The 19,538-nt window shown below is 40.3% G+C and overlaps 1 protein-coding gene across 1 annotated transcript in view; it reads right to left on the minus strand.

The window, feature by feature from the left end:
* The window catches only part of sh3bp5b (SH3-domain binding protein 5b (BTK-associated)), a 45,498-nt gene extending 30,331 nt beyond the window's left edge, over nucleotides 1-15,167 (minus strand). The window contains exons 1-3 of the mRNA XM_028580299.1: nucleotides 14,790-15,167; nucleotides 13,991-14,053; nucleotides 4,119-4,247 (exon numbers count right to left, since the gene is read on the minus strand). Coding sequence (XP_028436100.1) covers nucleotides 4,119-4,247; nucleotides 13,991-14,053; nucleotides 14,790-14,870 — 273 coding nt within the window. The 5' untranslated portion in view covers nucleotides 14,871-15,167. The remainder of the gene's footprint in view (nucleotides 1-4,118; nucleotides 4,248-13,990; nucleotides 14,054-14,789) is intronic.
* Nucleotides 15,168-19,538: the final 4,371 nt, after the last annotated feature.

Genomic DNA, 19,538 nt, shown 5'->3' on the forward strand with positions numbered 1-19,538 from the left:
TCAGACCCAAAACACCACAATGGACGCCGTTGGTGAGGTTTTCATGGAAATTATCAATCTTTGTAGTGACAATTGCAAGGTAAACAGTAGAAATATGGCATCCATGTCTACCAGAATAGGTACATCTTGTTGGAAGATGTTTAGTTACATTGCATTGTGGCAAAAAACAATAAGGGAAAGTAGGATTGGACTTGGCCCAAACTCATCAGGTCAAGTTGGAAACGAAATAGTTTTGGACTATATCAAAGTATGCTGATGACACTGCAATGTATGCATCTGCAGAAAACACCAAGGTACTTAACAGCATGTTGCAGAAAGAGTTGATGCTAGTCTCAGAATGGGTCTGAAAACAAACTGAAGCTTAATAATACATCAAAAACCATGAGTCTAATATTATGCTCCGAACATACAGTAAGGACTGACCCACAGCTGCGCATCTCTCTACAAGGGACCATTATTCAGCAGGTAAAAGAGGCAAAACTGTTGGGTGTCACACTGGACGGAACACGGTCTTGGGCAACTCAATAATATGGTGGGCCAAAATGAGCAGAGGCATTTCAATCATCAGAAGGTGTGCTTATTACTTGGATGGAAAGACAAGTAAACAAGTAATACAGTGGCTTGTTTTTAATCACACCTCAATTACTGTCCAGTAATCCCGTCTAGTGCTTCTAAACAAGAAATTAAAAAGATTCAGCTTGCACAAAACCGAGCTACCCGTCTTGCTCTTCACTGCACAATGAGGAGCAGTGTGGAAGGGATGCACGCAAGGCTGTTATGGGTGACGGTGGAAGAAAAAATGACATGTAGCCTGGTCTATTATATAAGAAATAATTGTGTCTCTAGGAAACCTACACACTTATTCTCACAGCTAACAAACACACACACACGACAGGCACTATCACGAAACTAGGCAAGCCTTTATGGGACGCTTCACACTACCTTTACCTAAAACTAATGCCATAAGGAAAACTGTAATGTATAGGGCAATGTCAAACTGGAACATATTCCCACTGCATTTAACACAAATTAGCCTGGTTGACACCAGACCCCAGAGTGGGTCTGGGAAAGGCTCGTTCACAGCTCATTTCCAAAGGGGCGTCACCAACGGACGCCGCTCAAATGCCTCTGGGCGCCATTGGATAGTCCTTCAACCAATCAGACCAGCGATCCGGGTCACGTAGCAGCGGCAGCGGCATCAATGGGTTGCTGCGCTTCGGTGGCCATCGTGTCGAATGTAAACAAAAAGCTGCTCGCCGTCGCTATCGTCTAAAGCCCGCCTCAACGGTTGTGATTGGTGCCTGTGATTGGTGATTTTGGGGATATTAGAAATGGCCTTGAATGGGCTCTTCGGCAGACTGACTTGCAGAGCAAATCTCAAATTTGCCGAAAGTCCGTCAGGGTTTCCCCAGGCTAAACACAAATTACAAGTGAGATCAGTTTTTAAAAAAAAGGAAGTAAAGTTAGCAATTAGTCAAAAAGAAATAATCTCAAACTGCATATGAAAGTGGGGATGTGAATGTGGATTAATGTTGTGTTGTTTACCAAAGTACGAACGTGTCCATTGGTTACTTGTGCCAAATGTTTGTTGAGAAGGAAATGTGAATGTATACTATAGCTTATTGATAATGTGGAAATATTAATTATGTAGTATTTATTTATTGTATTGATAATATGAAAGTATGAATGTAATGACTTGTTTTGTTTGATCTTTTGTTTGGACCCCAGAAAGAATAGTCATTACTTCGATAACAACTAATGGGGATTGTAAATAAAGCTCTCGTAAGCTCTCTTTCCCTGTGTCGTTTGTTTAAGTTACAGGACAGTCTCTCTAACTTGGCAAAGAGAGCAAAAGTGGCTCGTCTGCACGAGCAGACGAGTTAAAATCTTTTCTAAACTTCAACGGTTTATTTTTGTCAGAACGAGGTCGAGCTATATTAGTCTTTGTGGTCGTGCAGAAAAGGATGTTGAAGTATAGCTAACTTCAAAGTCCTGTTCATGAACAATTTGGTTTCCCTTAGAGCAGAAGAGTGCGAGTGGGTAAAAAGGGTGGCGTTTTAAAATGGGTTTTGCCTACCTGGAGGAAAGCATTGGCTTTAACACCTTTACATATCTCTGCACTTCCCACACTACGTGACCTTTCTGGCGAGACAGGAAAAACACCCATGATGAATACAGTATTTCTGCTGTCTGAGGGCTGCAACCAACTGCTTGCAACGTTCTCAATCTAGGACTTGCGTAGAGGAGACAGTAAATAAATCAGGCCAGCAGGTGAGCTGACTAAAGTAACTACAACGCTCACGTGCTGTACATCCTCATCTCAGTTCCCCAGACGGCCATCGCAACCGAGAGGCTGGGTACACCACAACCACAGCTGGCGATTCTTTTTTTTTTTACTATACTTTTACAAACAAACACTGACATCATCGGTTTCTTTCACTGAGGTCTTCATTTGCAAAGCAGCATTTCTTGCATGAAAGGTTTGACATAAATGAAAGGAGGGATGAATTAATGGATAGTCTGATGGCCTCGGTGCCTCAAACTAAACAACTAATGCTAACAAGGTTGGTGCTTCAAATCTCCATTGGTGTGCGATCACGAATAGGTGTGTAATCATGTGGATGCATTCCTCATGGGGGAGACAGAAACTACGGACTATGGCTTTAAAGTAAAACCACCGTATATATTACAATCTTTACAAGTCTGACAGTTATTGATTTAATATGATTTTTGTATTTTAGGCCACAAATAGTGGCAGTGGCATCAGGGAACTTAGTTTGAAGGTGTTCAAAAAAGGACATAAAGCGGAGAAAGGGGAAGTCCTTTTGCAGTATCACTTCACAGGAACTCTTTCACCATTGCACTGTATTTCAGCACGCCACGGAAAATTACCCATCATATTTGTAGCAATTATTTATGTCCTCGTGAAAACCTGGATACCACGATAACCTTCCTATGAGCCACATCAGAAGGGGGGGGAGGCAAGAAAACTGTATAATGAAGCCTTTTAGAGTTTAAGTTGATCCCTGCGCTTCCTGACGGAGCTCTCAGAGCGGTTTGGGCGCTTATCGAAATGTGCAGGTGGCTGCTTCCCCCTTTATTTACACCACACCCACACCCACACACACACACACACACACACACACACACACACACACACACACACACACACACACACACACACACACACACACCAAGTGTTGAGGCTGAAAAGGGAACTGAGATCATGGTCCGAAATGATTGTGTAGTTTCCCCTTTGTCACCAATTGTAAGCGGTGTCCAAATTATGCATTTTACTGATCAACTAGACTGAAAGTGGTTAAAGTTAATGCATGAAAATGATCCCTTCTCCTCAACAAGCAACATCTAAAAGCTGGACAAATGTTATCAAACAGAAGGGCGATTAATGAGATGGACTTTTTAAGAGAAGTGACGATCAAACCACGCAAAAACCCTAGCAGGTAAACTAAACATACTCAAACACACAATAAGGTCTGGACCTTTTGTCATTAAATCGAGTCTAAGCTTTTGACCTGGTAAAACAGATAATAAACACAACAACCAGGCTATGCACAGCTAAACACTGAATATATAAAAAGTAGGCCAGTGTATGAGAGGCCTTGGTCTCTAGAGCTTCAACAATTAGTCGACTAATCGATTAGTGGATCGACAAAAAAGATAATCGCCAACTACTTTGATAATGTTTCATGCAAAAATGTAAAAAAATAAATGCTGTTTATTGCCTCTGAACTATGGGAATTTCCTGCTTTTAAATCGGTTTTATATCATGTTAAACTGAATCTCTTTGGGTTTTGGACAGACAAAGCAAGACATTTAAAGGCATCACTTTGGACTTTGAGAAACTGGGATGGACATTTTTTACTATTGTATGTCATTTTATAGACCAAACAACATTTTATAGACCTACTTGGATCCATTAAGATCCACTCAGGTATTAGACATGTTGACACACAGACCCGAGACAAGACCTGAGCCAACACGATTAGATTATAGAGTATAACTTGGTCTGACTCTACTTAAGGCCCAAAAGACGTAAAAAAAGGTTCTGAATATTTCCAACACCCCTCCCACCCTCCTTCCATGCGCTGCTGACTGACCTGTCTGGCCAACCTGCGGGCCTCCCAGTAAGGCTTGGACTCCTCCACAGCCTTGCCGATCTTCTTCACAAGTTCGTCCAGCTTCACCGTGGCCTCAACCAGAACCGAGCGGAACTTTTGCCTCGCGTCCTGAGAGAGAGAGAGAGAGAGAGAGAGAGAGAGAGAGAGAGAGAGAGAGAGAGAGAGAGAGAGAGAGAGAGAGAGAGAGAGAGAGAGAGAGAGAGAGAGAGAGAGAGAGAGAGATCAGTAATTCAAGTCAAAACATACATGGGAGCAAAAAAAGAAACAATACCAACATAACTCTTTGAATGTAAACTGAACTTTGACAACCTCTGATCATGCAGATCAACTAGTCTGGTAATCTGTAGCCCATCACACCCACTGCACTTTTTTTAGCCTAAACCCAAACTAACCCAAGGTATGCACCAAACACACCTAACAAAAGCTTTACGTGAATTAGGCGACTATAGACCTTTGCCAAAACCCATTTAGTGAACAATCATATTACTGTTTCAGTGAGTTAAAAGGAAGCAGTAATGTGAAAGGGTTTTTATATAAGATGATCGATGCTACATCAACAGAGCTCAGTGTTGGATGAAATGAGACGCTTCTCCAACTCTTATCCAGCCTTTAAACATGGTTCTTGTTTTATTTTTTTTTAAAAAGGTACTTTATTTGTCACATACACGTACATGTAGCGAAATTCATTCTCTGCATTTAACTCATCCCTCGAGGGAGCAGTGGGCAGCCAATGACAGCGCCCGGGGACCAACTCCAGATCTGAGCCAGTGCCTTGATCAAGGGCACTGCCTGGAGAACCTAGTAAATGTTTTTGATGGTGGGGGAAACCGGGGCACCCGGAGGAAACCCACGCAAACATGGGGAGAACATGCAAACTCCACACAGAAAGGCCCCGGAACGACCTGGATTCGACACAGAACCTTCTTGCCGTGAGGCCACAGTGCTAACCACTGGGCCACCATTTATTTATTTTTTATTACACCTAGCACCTAGCACCTCTGAATTAACACTTGGTACATCTCTTGACAGGCTGTTGTTGCTCTTGACCTTCATCTTTCTAGCACCTTGCACAGTTGATCATAAAAGGGAATGAAAGTTGCTGAAATGTGATGAAAGGTTGCTCTATTGCTGCCTCACAGTATGAGTCACAGCTTCTAAGAACTCTCGCACCTAAGACCCCAGAGCTCAAAGATAAAACTAAGGTCTAAATAATGGATAAGAAACATTGGCCACCAACCATCAAACTTTATCTAATCTGGGGAAAGTATTCACATTACGTGCCAGATAAAGCTGACACTTTTCCTGTGTCATAACACTGAAAGACACCCGCTTGTGAAAATTCAATGCTCGATATAATTTTGTTAACTGGTAAGAAAAAAAACTGTTTGTTCATCATTGCATCGTGGTAGTCTAATTGGCATAAAAGGGCAAAGAACAAAAACAAGTCAGAAACTTCACGGATCCCTGCAGGGGAATTCTCTCTTTAATTCCTCACTTCCTTTATAGCAGGGTCAATTATACAAGTAACATTAGATGTAATGATGTTTTGGTAGAAGCAGGCTTAATTCAAGGGCCTTCTGTTAAAAAACAAGCTCACTCCTCGAAACGTACCCTTCAGTTTGTGTGGTTTTCTTGTCTTAGAAGCTAAACAAACTTGTCCTCCAACAGTCTCCATGTGTGAAAGGCTTGAGAAGACAGACAGCAGGGCAAGGAATAATTACGTGACATCCTTGCAACTGCAACTAGGAACCTTGCAACCATTGGGACATGTGACCTTGTAAAAACAAATTGCGTGTGATGAGACTGTCAAATTGAGAATAATCCAAGAACACTTAAGTGGCATCAAATAACTACACAGAGAAGCCGCAAAACTGCAGTAATTCATTTCAAATCACCCGGAGGAAACAACCCCACCAGGTTTGATAGGTTAATGGAGTCTATGAAGGTGTTCGAACCTGGCGCATACACTGTAGTAGGATATCAAGAAGTACTACGTCAATGGCAATTCAAAATGCATTCCATTTAGATGCTTTGAGGATTCTCGTCCAAGAGGCTTCTTCAGGACATTTAAAACTGTTTGGGTCATAGGATTCAGGAGGTAGTTGTTGACATGTCATAAAAAGAGACTAGATGTAATTCCTAACAATAAAATCTCTAACCTTGTGGCTTGGAAGATTATCAAAGCCCTGACCATGACTCAAACTGGGCTACTTTAGATAAAAGCAAACCAATCTAACAAGGTCAGTTTTCCCAACATGGGTCAGATCAAAGAAAACACATATTCTCATTGTTTTTCGTAGACCCATATACCACAAAGCTATAAATTAAAGCACTGATGGGGTTTCACCAGCCTGGGTTAAGTCCTTTGATTCAGTACACAGATGTACAGGATTTGGGGGTGCGATCGCTGATGGACATTTCCTCGGGTGGAGAAACAATTGAGCAGTCAGAGCTTTGTAAGCACTATTCATAATGGGGAGGTCATCTTTATACATCACTAACTAGCTGAATAGTCAAATCAATAAAAACCGTCCCATAAAAATAACCACAAAGCAAAACAACAAACAGTCAGAATGGGGCCCATTTCAAAAAAGTTGCAAATCCAAAACGACGGCACAAATGACTGTTGCTCGCAAATTGCAGATAAAGTGACGCAACCTGGGCTCGCCTGGTCGAGCGTGCGCCCATGTATGGAGGCTCAGTCCTCACCGCAGAGGCTGCACGTTCAATTCCAACCTGCAGCCCTCCTCTCTCTCCCCTTTCACGGCTGTCCTATCAAATAAAGGCCAACAATGCCACAAAACCTTCAGTGATCTGACATGCTAATGCAAGGGACGCAAGTATAAAGTTTGTCTCTATTCTCAAAACATGTCAAAATGTGGTTAAAATGTCATACAATAACACAACTTCAAATCCTCTCATCATTACTATGATGCTTTCAATGTATTTTATAGATGAGAGTTCTGCAAGTTTGTAGTTTGGTCACATGTTAGGTTACATTTATTTTCTCAAAGCCACACATAAAAGTTGAACTTCCCCAAAACGTTGTACTACATTGCACATTTCCGGCTTTGCATTTCTAGCATGACTGTCACCATCAACTTAGAAATAAAGTAGAATAAAGATCCTAGATCAACAAGCAAGGGGGGTCAAAACAGATGCAGCAGAAGTTCCTGTAGACTGAAGTGTTTCCCCCAGTATATTGCGAGTGCGGTGGCATTTGTGGTGTATTCTAAGACGTTTTTTTAAAAACTACATTTACAGTTTGGGGGGTAACATTAGTTCTATTTTTAAACCTCCAGTTAGCTTTTAGGGCTGACTTAACATAGGGCCCTGTGGAATCTGTCTTATAGCGTTTTGAAATTCTCAATTTTGCAATTCCTTCCATGATTCGGTTATCACAGAAACTATTGGGGCTCTACATCAGTCTGTGACTGGCGGCAGCCGGGCCCTCGTCGAAAGAAAAAGACCATTGCCACCGGGCTAAACAACTTTTCTGGGGGGAAACTGTACATACAATCATGCCTAATGAAGCAGTGCTGGGTAAATACAGAAAAGTCATGGTGAGAAGAAACATTTTTAAATAATGCATTAGGAGTAGAGAATAAAAAGACTTTGCTTCTGTGCTGCTGTATTTTAGATTCACCCCTACACAAGATGTTTGCATATTGTTCCATGTTCATTGGAAATTCTATGGGCCTCAGATGCGACAGAGAGTGAGAGACAGCTGTTACCTTTTGGTGAACTTTAAAACTCAAAACAGAGAAACCCTCTGAGGCTAGCGACGGGGGATCTCATTAAAAAGAGACTGAAGAGAAACTGCAGCTGCTTAGGCTATGTGTTTGGTACGGTGTTTTCATGTAGGTGCAAATAATGTATGTGGTCACCAATGGACTGGTACACATCAAGTAACTAACTCTAACCCAGATAGTGGGTCTGTAACATTTTAAAACTATAGCGCGCCGTCCCCATGTGGAATTCTAAGTAAGGACAACAAAACTGTTGGCGTGTCCACATGATACAAGCCTTACGTGACCCCTTCCCCCCTCTTCCTCCGCGCCGTTGCTAGTAGCCAAGGAGGACACGGAGGATTTAAAAAAAAACAAAAAAACATGACTGACTCTTCAGAAGAGGTCATTATCTTCACTTGAGTTTCTGCGTGGGAAGCTGATGGTCTTAATTAGCTTTGTAGCAACTCATTTGGCAACGGCTTGAATGTAACGGACGTTCATTAATATCCAAAAGTTAGGCACTAAAGCTTTGACTGAATATTCACTGGATTTACACAGTTATTAAGATTATTGGATCAACTATGGGTGTTTAGTTAGTTAATTAGTACATACAACATAAACATATAAAGTAATCAATTAATTACATTCAGTCCAAACAATATTCCATGTACAATATGATTATGAAACAAAATGGTCATGGTCAGGCAAGTATGCATTGTAACAAAGACATTCTTTAATGTCAGAAATCTGGGAGTTATTATTTTTAGAGACAATAAGTTGTTTCTTAGCTTCTTAGAAGAGCATTAAATAACATGTTTTTTTCTCCCTGTAAATAAAACATCTCTTATGCTGAAGGTGAAATTACTGTGACTTGTGCATGAAAACGATTGAATTTGTCAGGCATTTGGCAATCCTCTTTGGATTAGGATCAAAGGCTGAATTCAATTTCAACATATTGAAAACAGTTTCTGAATTAATTTGTTCAACTTTAAAGACTAGGCTAAAAAAGGAAACTCATGACACGCCAAAGTCCCCAAAAGAAAGCTCATCCTTATTCATCGTACCGGAGACCTCTGCCAAAACCCACTTACTGGAAAATCAAATTAGTCTTTCATCAGGGCAACAACAGGCTGCAACTTCTATCAAGACGAGAAAAAAAACCAAAATAAAGACTGCTGGATTTTACTATCCGTAACATCTATCCATCGGACTTAATAATAAAAATGTCCTCAAGTTGTCTGGATTTCAAAGAATTGCATTTTCCCTGGCCACATGTTTGCCCACGAGTCAGGACTATTCTAGGACATAAACAGTAGCAGTAACTGTGAATCCTTAAGCTATAAAATTTTCAGGTCAGTCCACATGAATAAAATGTGTTAGAGAAAAGCTGATCGCAGGATAGACCTTTTCCACAGCAGACATGTTGACTTGTCATAGTAGGAAAAGCACAGCTGAAATTGATAACCTTAACGATGGATCAATTCCATCAAGTGTCCCAGTAAGCCATTTCAGTGAGTCAGCATAATACCAGGGCCTCTCCTAAGTGGAATGCAGCCATGGGTTTGAATACACCTGGGCTTTTCCTGCCATGACATGTCAACATGTCTGCCTGTGAAAAAAGGTCTATTGCATCAAAAAGAACACTATACTTTTGACTAGATTTCCCAGAATGTGTTCAATCTACAGCTTGAACTACCGTTACTGTACAATTTGTTTTCACTGATGTGTGGAGTTTTTATCTGGACTTTGATGGAATCGTGCCCTCCAGGCTCACAGACAACCGTCAGTCAGTCCTCTCTTTTCCCTTCACAATTTGACTTTTGGCTCATAGCTGTTCTATCAAACCGATGTTTCAATCATTCATCTAATCTCTTCTTTTTTTTTTTAACACTCCCTCTGTTCTATGGCCTTCATATCCCTCAGCATGACCTCCATTTCTTCACCAACTGATGCATTAAAACCATATCCACATAGAAATGTGTTCTTTCACTAAACTGATGCAATGTCGCCTGCAGTTTTTGACATCATTTTTATCATGCTAGTGGCTCTGGGGACACCAACACTGGTCTGTCAGTCCACCACTTTGGTCCAGATTAAAATGTCTCATGAACTATTGGATGCATTGTGATGGAATGAGGTTGGCATTTCTTGTTTTGATTGAAATCTCGACAACTATTGGATTGTCATTTTTAATTTGTCCTATATTTTTGGTTCATACCTGCAAAACTAAAGACAGTCCCTATCAGCCTCAGCTGTACTTTAGTGTTTAGTGCTAATTTAGCAAATGTAAGCATGCTAACACACCAAGCTAAAATGGTGAACATTAAAACAGTATTGCTGCTAAACATTAGCATGTCAGCAGTGCCATTGTGAGCATGTTGCCATGCTTGAGTTAGCATTTAGCTCAAAGGACGCTGTGCAAAACACAGCCCCTCAGAGCTGTTTTTGTTTCGTAATATCGTACAATGATACCATCCTCTCATTTGAGAATCATCAGAATCAGAAGCTGGAACAAGTGAATGTTTTGCATTTATCTTGATGAAGGATTCAAATAAATGTTGATTCATTCTCTGTTGATTTTAGACCAAACGTCAAGAAAAATTCAGGACAGTCCCGAAATCCAAGCAGTTGTCCCGAATCTTGCTCTAATTGTCCCGGAAATTAGAGCAGAGTCTCAAGAGCAGACTCTGGAGTATTTAGAGTCTGACAGAACATTAAAAACTGTTCCCGTCGGATGCTTGTTGGCTGAAAGAAAAAAAAACTTTTTGTCCCCTTTTTATGTTATAGCCTAGAGTAGATGAAGAGAGTGCAAGTTGCAGCCATGAGGCCAGGGAAAGTGCACATACAGGCAGCCATTATTTTGTTTTCGGGTTAACATGACAGACGGCTGAGTTTCTGAATAAAAATAATAAATACATTTTGCACCACTAAGACCCACAAACTAGGCTACCTCACAGACACAAAAGAAGAAACGGTTGTTTTGGCTCTGCAGTGACTTTCACTTTAAGGGAAAGAAGGAATCATGACCCTTTTTACCCTTGGTGACTGTCTATTAGAAAGAAAAGGTCACGGTTTCCACACAGTTTGCCGAATGTGGATGTAAACTCCCAAACATTTAAGCTGAAAGTAGGCAGTTTAATCCCAACGTCATTCTTTCATTTTAACCCAGACACAAAACGGTCCAGATACTGACAGACTGCACTGTAAATAACACGGGAAATGTAACAAAAGGTTATAAAGCTACACAGCCAACAATTATGAGAAGGATTTCTTATATAAATGAATTTGAACAGACATATCTTTGTCCTCTCCCCCTCTCGGTCTGTGGTTATACTGATGTGGATGCAGACTGCAGTGCAGAGTCTCTGTCCTCTCACTGAGGCCACAGACGCTCACACTGTGACGCACTTCACCTTCTCAACACATTAGTGCCCTGAGGTGTTATGTCTACAACTTCGGATTATACGCTACATTTGCACTGCACTTGCATCACTGCTATTAAAGTGCACCTGCATCTTCACATCACTGAAGTTCCGTTTATTAATATTATCTGCTCATTTTCACTCTCCCTGGTCATCAGCAGTATTGAATGCTTCAAAACAAAGGCCTCTTTGGGTTAAACTCATATGATGAGCTCACACTAAAGATGCTGCTGGCGATTTCAATCCGTGAACTAAACTTCAGGGAGCCCTGTCAAGGGTGGAAAAAGAGGAAATATGAACGATTTTGGAGGGGAAGAGATTAATCATGGCAGGGAATCAGCATAGGATTTAAGCTCTTTGTATGTTTATGTGGGTAGCTGATAAGCAAACCGAGACACTAAACTTTAACAGGAATATCCGCGGGTTCAAGGCCCTGGGGTTACAAGCGTCATCCTTAAGCAAGACACCAAAACCTTTCAAGTCTTAAATCCAAAAGATATTCAGTTTGTTCATAAAGAAGGCCAAAAAAAAAAAAAAAAAAAAAAAAAAAAAAAGGAAAATGTTCCAATTTAAGAAGCTGGAACTAGGTATTTTATTTTTTTTTGCCCTTTGTACCTCAATAAAATGACTCATACAATTCATCAACTATCAAAATGTTGTTGTCGGGTAATTTTCTGTCCATCAATAAAAAAAAAAAAAAAGTCTAATCGTTTCAGCTCTGAAGAACAGAAATGCAGTTGATTTCCATTTTTAAGAATTGTTACATCAGTTTGTTTCCCGTGTTTATTTAGAAACAAATCCTTTAGGTGCAGAACCAAGACTTTTTTTTCAAGAGCATTTCTTGGTGTTGTTGTTTGACATCCTTTATATTAGTTCTTACTTATCCGTCCAGATCCTTAACACTGAATCTGTAATCTGTAAAAGTCCCAGAAAACACCTGGTGGGTGACGCTTGGTTGGACTGTGCCGTGACCGTTTGATAGCTTGTCCCCCATCTGACAGTAGATGGTCACAGTCCTGAACAGCAGCAGTCTTTGTTGGGACATAAAAAACAACCTGACTTGATATTGGAGCTTGTGTGTAAAATCGGTCAAGGTTTAACAATCAACACAGTGTTGCATACATCAGGCACATGGCACGGGTATCGACAGGAATAGAAAGAGGTTAAACTGACCTAAACGGGTCACACAAAAAAACACAACTAAGGAGATAAAGATTGGTGAGACTCTGTACTCATAACCAACCAACGGTCCTGATCCAATTCAAGAGAAGAAATAATAATAAAAGCAATATTGTCATATAGAATGTGTCGGCCTACAAGGTAGGAAAAACAATTCACAACAATTAAATTAATATTAAATATGGGTTGGTGTAGTGACATTTTCTTCCTGTGCAGATGCTTTTGGGAGATTTGGTCTCTGTAAATTATAGAGTGTGGTCTAGACCTACTCTATCTATAAAGTGTCCTGAGATAACTTCTGATATTTGACCCTGTATTAATCAAAACTACAAAACCATCCTGGTTTGAGTGCCTAGGACTTTTATTTTTATTGTTGCCGCGCATGAAAAGAGGTATCGCGTATAATTTTTTTTTTTTTTATACTAGTATTATATCAAAGTTTAAAGTTCTGGGTTCGCGACAACCTTTGTTGTTACATATCGAAGCGGTACTAGAGCATAATTTCTGGTGGAACCACACGATGGAACCAGATTATGAAAGAAATGTTGAAGGTCTCGAGTCAACTACAATCCATTTTGTCAGAGTGACAATCACTTTCTCACCTCATAATACATAATATATCGCGGAGAACAAAACCCTCCTGAGGCTATTTTGCAGAGGCGCCGTTGTTCCATCCGGCGCTTAGCGGCTCCCAAGACGATTGTGATTGGTTTAAAGAAATGCCAATAAACCAGAGTATTTTTTTCTCCCATCCCGGAATGCTGTGTGGACTAGCCCGACCTTCCTCCGCAGAGCTGTGGAGGAAGGTCTGGCAATGCGAGATTAGAAATAAACTAATGAAGTCCATTCACTTCCACCGCTCAGATGCCTAATTGACACCATGCGCAGTTCTCAAACTGTGGAGCATGACACGACTTTGGACTTTCACCTCTGTAAAGCTTCACACAAGACTGCTGACCTGCATTAAAGTAAGCCATCAGACTTCACTGGCTTTTAATGGGAGTCAAAGATCAGTCATGTTAAACTGAACTTGATGGCCCAAGTAACTAGTAACTATGTGTCTAGGTCAGACAGTTAGTTTACTGTAACACAATATTTCACTGTGACTCAAGACTAGATAGAGGCCAACTCCTCGGAAGTTTAAACCTGCTGACACTGAACATAATGTGAACTTTCACAAACAGTTTGGCCTGGAGACCGAGCAAAGGTCCAGCTGTAACTCCGAAAAACTGCTGCATCTGCACACAGCGATACCTTGAAAACAACACTTTCTGACAGGCTGTCAGTCAACACTGTCAGAGCAGCAGATCTGCTGGCAGTGGTTGCATGTGCTGGATTACATGCTCTATCAGTCAAATCAGCAACAACTAACACACAGCTCAATCACACAGATAAAACCCGCATTAACATTCAATGCACAAGGCTCTGTGTGTGTGTGTGTGTGTGTGTGTGTGTGTGTGTGTGTGTGTGTGTGTGTGTGTGTGTGTGTGTGTGTGTGTGTATGTCTCAACAGACTGACCTCTAGCTCAGTCTCACATCTGTTGATGTCATCGGTGGACTGGTTGAGTTTCTCCAGCTCGCCCTGAAAAAAAAGAGGGAACCACAGAGAGGTGAAGCAACAGAAAGGGGTGTAATATAATATGTGGAAGTATGAGAGGGGGAACCAGCAACATCTGGAACGACTTAAGAGTAACACAGGACACAATGGAATTTAAATATATTCATATTCAACTAAAGCAAGTATGTGAAGTTTGCATGTTCTTTAAGAATAAAACAAAATAAGCTGTGGATTAACATTAAATAACCAATTCATATTTTAAAAAACGATGCACTGATGCGACTGATTCTCTCTTTTGATACAGTGCCACTGATACATCACTCTTTTTTTACTATATTTAATAGCCTCTGTTTACCTCACTGCAAGGAACTCATTGGCATCCTTTTTATGAAAGTTAACATGAAGCCAGAGATTGCCGAAGCACTAGCTAAATACTGAGACTACATCAGCATGGAGTGGATTGGCTGTCATTTGCATCACTTTCAGATTAACCAGAATTTTCACATCAGCAAACGGTCACAAAGGTAGGGCTTATTTTAGATATAACATTACAGTTACAGTTTCCTTATATTTGAAACAAGAACCAGTCAGACTATGCAGAAGCTGCATCGTGCTAAGACTTTGTTCTCTGTGCTGTTAGCTAACTACAGCTGTGTGGAGACAGGCAAGGCTGAACTACAATGAAACTGAACGGGTGGGGGGGGATAGAATTAAGAAAAAAATAGCTCTAATTAACACTATGAATGTAAATATTAGTTACCTGGACTCTGGGGTCCACTTCCTCGTCTTCATATTCAGCCTCGTCGTCGTCCGTCCTGAGCTCCTTCTCTGAATTATCCATGTTGAAGGTGAAGGGCAGATATATCGTTAACAAACCGAACAAAGAGACGTTACTACGGGACTCACAGAGACCACGGACTCGGCTGTCTCAGCCGGGTCACCACACGCCGGATTCACGAGCCTTACTTTATGTCTCTAGTGTTAATTTATTTTAAAAAAAAGTGTTTTTCGAAGCGGACCATCTCTGCTTGTATCCGCCAGGAGCCAAGCAACAGCGTCTGTCACCGCTCAGCTTTCTCCCTCCACTGACACTGAGCCCGGTATTGAAATGTCCAGAGCTGTGCTTCAGCCCGGGAACGCCCCCTTCTGAGAGGCTGTAGAGCGTATGAGGGGCAAATAGTGCCCGATAGAGAGGCGAAGTCCCTCCTCTTCCGGTGTACGTCATGGGACAAACCATGAAGAATAATGAAAATTTTTGTAAACAGAATATTGAAACAATGTCTCACCTTTTATTTTTTTATGTGAAATATCCAAAAGATTTTGGACCGATTTGATTTCTGCACAACATGTGCCAGAAAGATACATTCTTCAACTGTTCTGGGAAACTAATTCTTCCTCTCGGACTCACTAATAGATCATATTTTGTTATGATGTAAGACATACTGCCAGAACTGTTTCTAGAAGCACTCATCAACAAAGTTACATATGAAGGTAATTGTATTTAGTTGGAAACCACACTGAGAAACAACATGTAATATAATTATAGACAATGATTTAATTATATGCTTGTACATGTATGTTAGATATGAAGCATACTGCACATCATTCTGTGCTTTAAACTAGCAAAGACTTTGATTTAATGCTAAATGGATACAATATTTGATTAGCTTATGAGTGTTTAGTGTTAGTTTCATCAAACACCAATTCTTTTGTCTAAATTAAATTCATACCAAGGCATTCCTTTCTTGACTCTGTTAATGTCCTAATTAGGGAATGTTGTTAAAAGAGTTTCCCAGAATAATCTGCAGTTCAACAAAAGCTTGTCTGTTGGCCTCAACATGCTTAGATGTAAGAGTTGGTGCTTTCTCTCTAAGTTAAGTTAGAGTTATTAGTGGTAATTGCTTCTTCAACAAATGACTTATATGGGCGATTTTTGGGGTGGAGGACAGTCTCTAACATGCAATAATGGGACATGAATGCACTTAGATGGAGGGAGAGAGCGGATGGAGAGAGGAGGTCAGTGTGTCATAGGAAGTCCCCCAGCAGTCTAAACCTACAGTATAGCAGCATAACTAAGGGCTGGTCCAAGGCAAACCTGAGCCAACCCTAACTATAGGATTCATCAGAGTAGAGTTTTAAGCCTGCTCTTAAATGTAAAACTGGGAGCTGGTTCCACAGGAGAAGAACCTGGTAGCTGATGGCTCTGCCTCCCATTCTACTTTTGGAGACTGTATGAACAGCGACTGAAATATGCACCCTACATACCACGTGACCAGACGTATAACTAACAACACAACTGTACAGACCAACACTTTGGTCTCATCCTTCTTTAAGCGGGAGGATGAATCCATGTATAATAAAATAGCTGCTGCTGAGCTGATTCTTTATTTGTATTTTCGAGTTTACATGACAGTTGAATTCCTGAATAAAAATAAGAAATCCTTTTGGTGCGGCTTTGTGAAATTCCTGTAAACCGCCCCCTCCCCCCACCAGTTCGTCCCAAATTTTACCCATTCTCATCTGGTCACCCTAACCCTGCACCATATTTAATCTTCAAACTGAATATACTGGAGCCCTCAGGATGACCTTTCATCTGCTGTGAAATGGAACACAAAACATCCCTATCACTCTCACGCAAAATATTTCAGATACGTAGAGGGACGCAGGGTTTCTGCACACTTTCTATCTGCATACTGGCATCACCCATCACATCGTTTGTTTTCATTCCTCCTGCTCACCAGAGGAGAAAGTACGGAAAGCACACAGATTGAAAAAAAACCTGAGGCCTGAGGTGGCATTACACAGGTTGCATAACCAACACAATGTGCCTGCTCACCTCAAGGAGGGAGGCTGCTGGAGCAGCTCAGACAGAAAGCAAAAGCTTTCCTTAATGTTGAGACACCACAAGGAAGAGACAATCAGTCGAGGAAGAAAATAAAAATAAAACAACTCAAGTCACTTTTCTACTGCTGAACACTTGAGGACAAAGATGGACATGCCTATTTCAGTGAGAAATGGATTACACATATTCGTCATCATCAGGAAAGCTGCTTGAATTAAAGATAGCTCTACTTAATGCTTTCCATGACCCAAGCTGCCCCCATCTTTCATTATACTGAAAGACACTTTGATTTGGTTTTATTTTGTCATAGAATAACCAACACATGACAACCAATCCACAAAAAGCACATAGAAATAAATAGGGGTGTAGGAAAAAATCGATACACTTGAGTATCGCAATATTCTATTTTGCAATACTGTATCGATTTTTTTTTTTTAATGTTCAAAAATATTCATGTAAGACAGTGGTTCACGTTTTTAAACCCCCCTACCACTAGATGGCTATGCTGAGACACACCACTAGTGTCCTTGTCTAACAGTGCCTAGCAGTGCCTGACTTTTTGCTAGAAGCTAACAACGTAGCTATGGCTGAACTTTGGCCTACTTTAGCATATCAACATTAGCTCACTAAGAACCTGTGAACCACAATCCCAAAATGGCAGTTTGATTTTCCGTGTACTGAATTGTTTACCTAAAGTAAAGTAAAGTAAACTTCTTTAACTTTTATAAACATCATGTCATTTTTTAAATATTATTTTTTTCTAAAATTATACTTTAAAAAAAATCCAAAAATATCGCCTTACGCACAGTATCGAAATGTATTGCAATATATTGAATCGTGACCCATGTATCGTGATATGTATCGTATCGCCAGATTCTTGCCAATACACAGCCCTAGAAAAGGTAAAATATGGACTAAATACTACAAAATATAAAAAGCAAATAAAAAAAATGCGTTGCATAAAACTGAAACCTGACACAGAATAAAAACTAAAGGTGAAAGTGAAGGTTTTGTAGCTGGCCTGCAAAAACCTCTGTTCTCTTATACTGTTTTCGATGTTAGAAAACTTTACATTTGCTGCGTTGTATGCTGGGATTTCATTCAACAGCAGAAAGAGCTGAAACTGGAAGAACAGGGTGCAAACAACCATGCTTGAGTGAGAGAGTGCCTCTGGCAAAAAGTGTTTTTAAAAAATCCTTTATTCCAAATGCCATCAATATCCTCAACCAAACCAAGTGATAATATCAATATGAGCTGCTATCCTAATGATTGTAAGCATATTTATATATTTTTCTTTTTTATATTCAATTTACTATGTCTGATATGTTAGTTGTATGTTTATTTTTTGGATGTCTGGTGAGCCAAAGAAAAATTTCCACCCTGGTGGACAATAAAGATTTATTCTATTCTATTCTATTCTATACCCTCAATACCCATAGCTGCATAGATTGCAACTTCTAAAAGGCCTCTTCACAAAAACACTGAAGGTAAAGGCGCAGATTTTCTTTTGCCACACCTGTCTACTTCTCCCTGCAAGGCTGCAACCCAGCATGCCTGCTGAAAAAGACCACCGGCCGACGCCCGCCAGAGCCTGAAGGATATCCAGAGTCGTGTCAGCAGGTTCTGTGTGACCTCGGGTTGCTGCGTGATTTGTCTAAATAACAGGATACGTCCAACCCTTTAAAGAGAGCAAGAAACAGAATGCAGTGTACTCTCTCTGCCCCTAAACCTTGGTCACAACCCTGGCTCACTGACCTGTGTGTGTGTGTGTGTGTGTGTGTGTGTGTGTGTGTGTGTGTGTGTGTGTGTGTGTGTGTGTGTGTGTGTGTGCGTGCGTGCGTGCATCTATTAGTTTGCTGTCAACATGATATATTGCTACTTCCAGACAGGAGTATCTGTCTGTCTGAGTAAGTTGACATTGATGAATGGAAAATATATTTGGCGTACGCTACTGGGAACATTATGAAGACTTGCATACATTTTCATTGTGAAATATATCAGAAGTATAAAGGATTTTTTTTTTGTTTCTGATTCAATGTGACAGGTGTACCTTGTTTTCATTTGGGGTGTGGAATGTTTCTGTAGCTGTTGCTGTTGTCAACATTTTATGTTTGTCGTGGTCCTTGATGTGATTTTATGCCTTTCTTTCGGGATAATAAAGTTTGAAGATAAAAAAGCATTTAACACAATAGTGATTTAGATTAAGGGATCGGATTCCATTTGCTCAAAAATGACCTAACAAAATTAATTTAAGTTAAAGTGTCCCCTATACAGTATATTTTAAATAAATTCACCGCTTTACTTTGCTGTTGTTAAATAAAATTGTTATTTCTACCAGACTCCTTTCACAAAAACATTTACTTTACCTTGCAGAACATGGGAACGTCTGGTCTACCGCTGCCTCCATTGGTTAGTTCGTTTGTGTTATTCTGTGAATTTGATGTTTTAAAGGGGTAGGGACTAACAAAACGATCAAGGCAGCAACTCACTAAGTATGGATGGATATAACAGCTTCAGTTGACCTTCATCAACAATAAACTAATACTAGTTATTGAAAAATGATTATATATTAAGCTACCCAGCAGCTTATAAAGTAGTTTACATTAGCCAAACTGCCACTAAAATGAAAAAAATATGTACTGGAGAGATAACAACAATAAAAAAAAA

This window comes from Perca flavescens, chromosome 6, assembly GCF_004354835.1.
Source record: "Perca flavescens isolate YP-PL-M2 chromosome 6, PFLA_1.0, whole genome shotgun sequence".
NCBI classification, from domain to species: domain Eukaryota; kingdom Metazoa; phylum Chordata; class Actinopteri; order Perciformes; family Percidae; genus Perca; species Perca flavescens.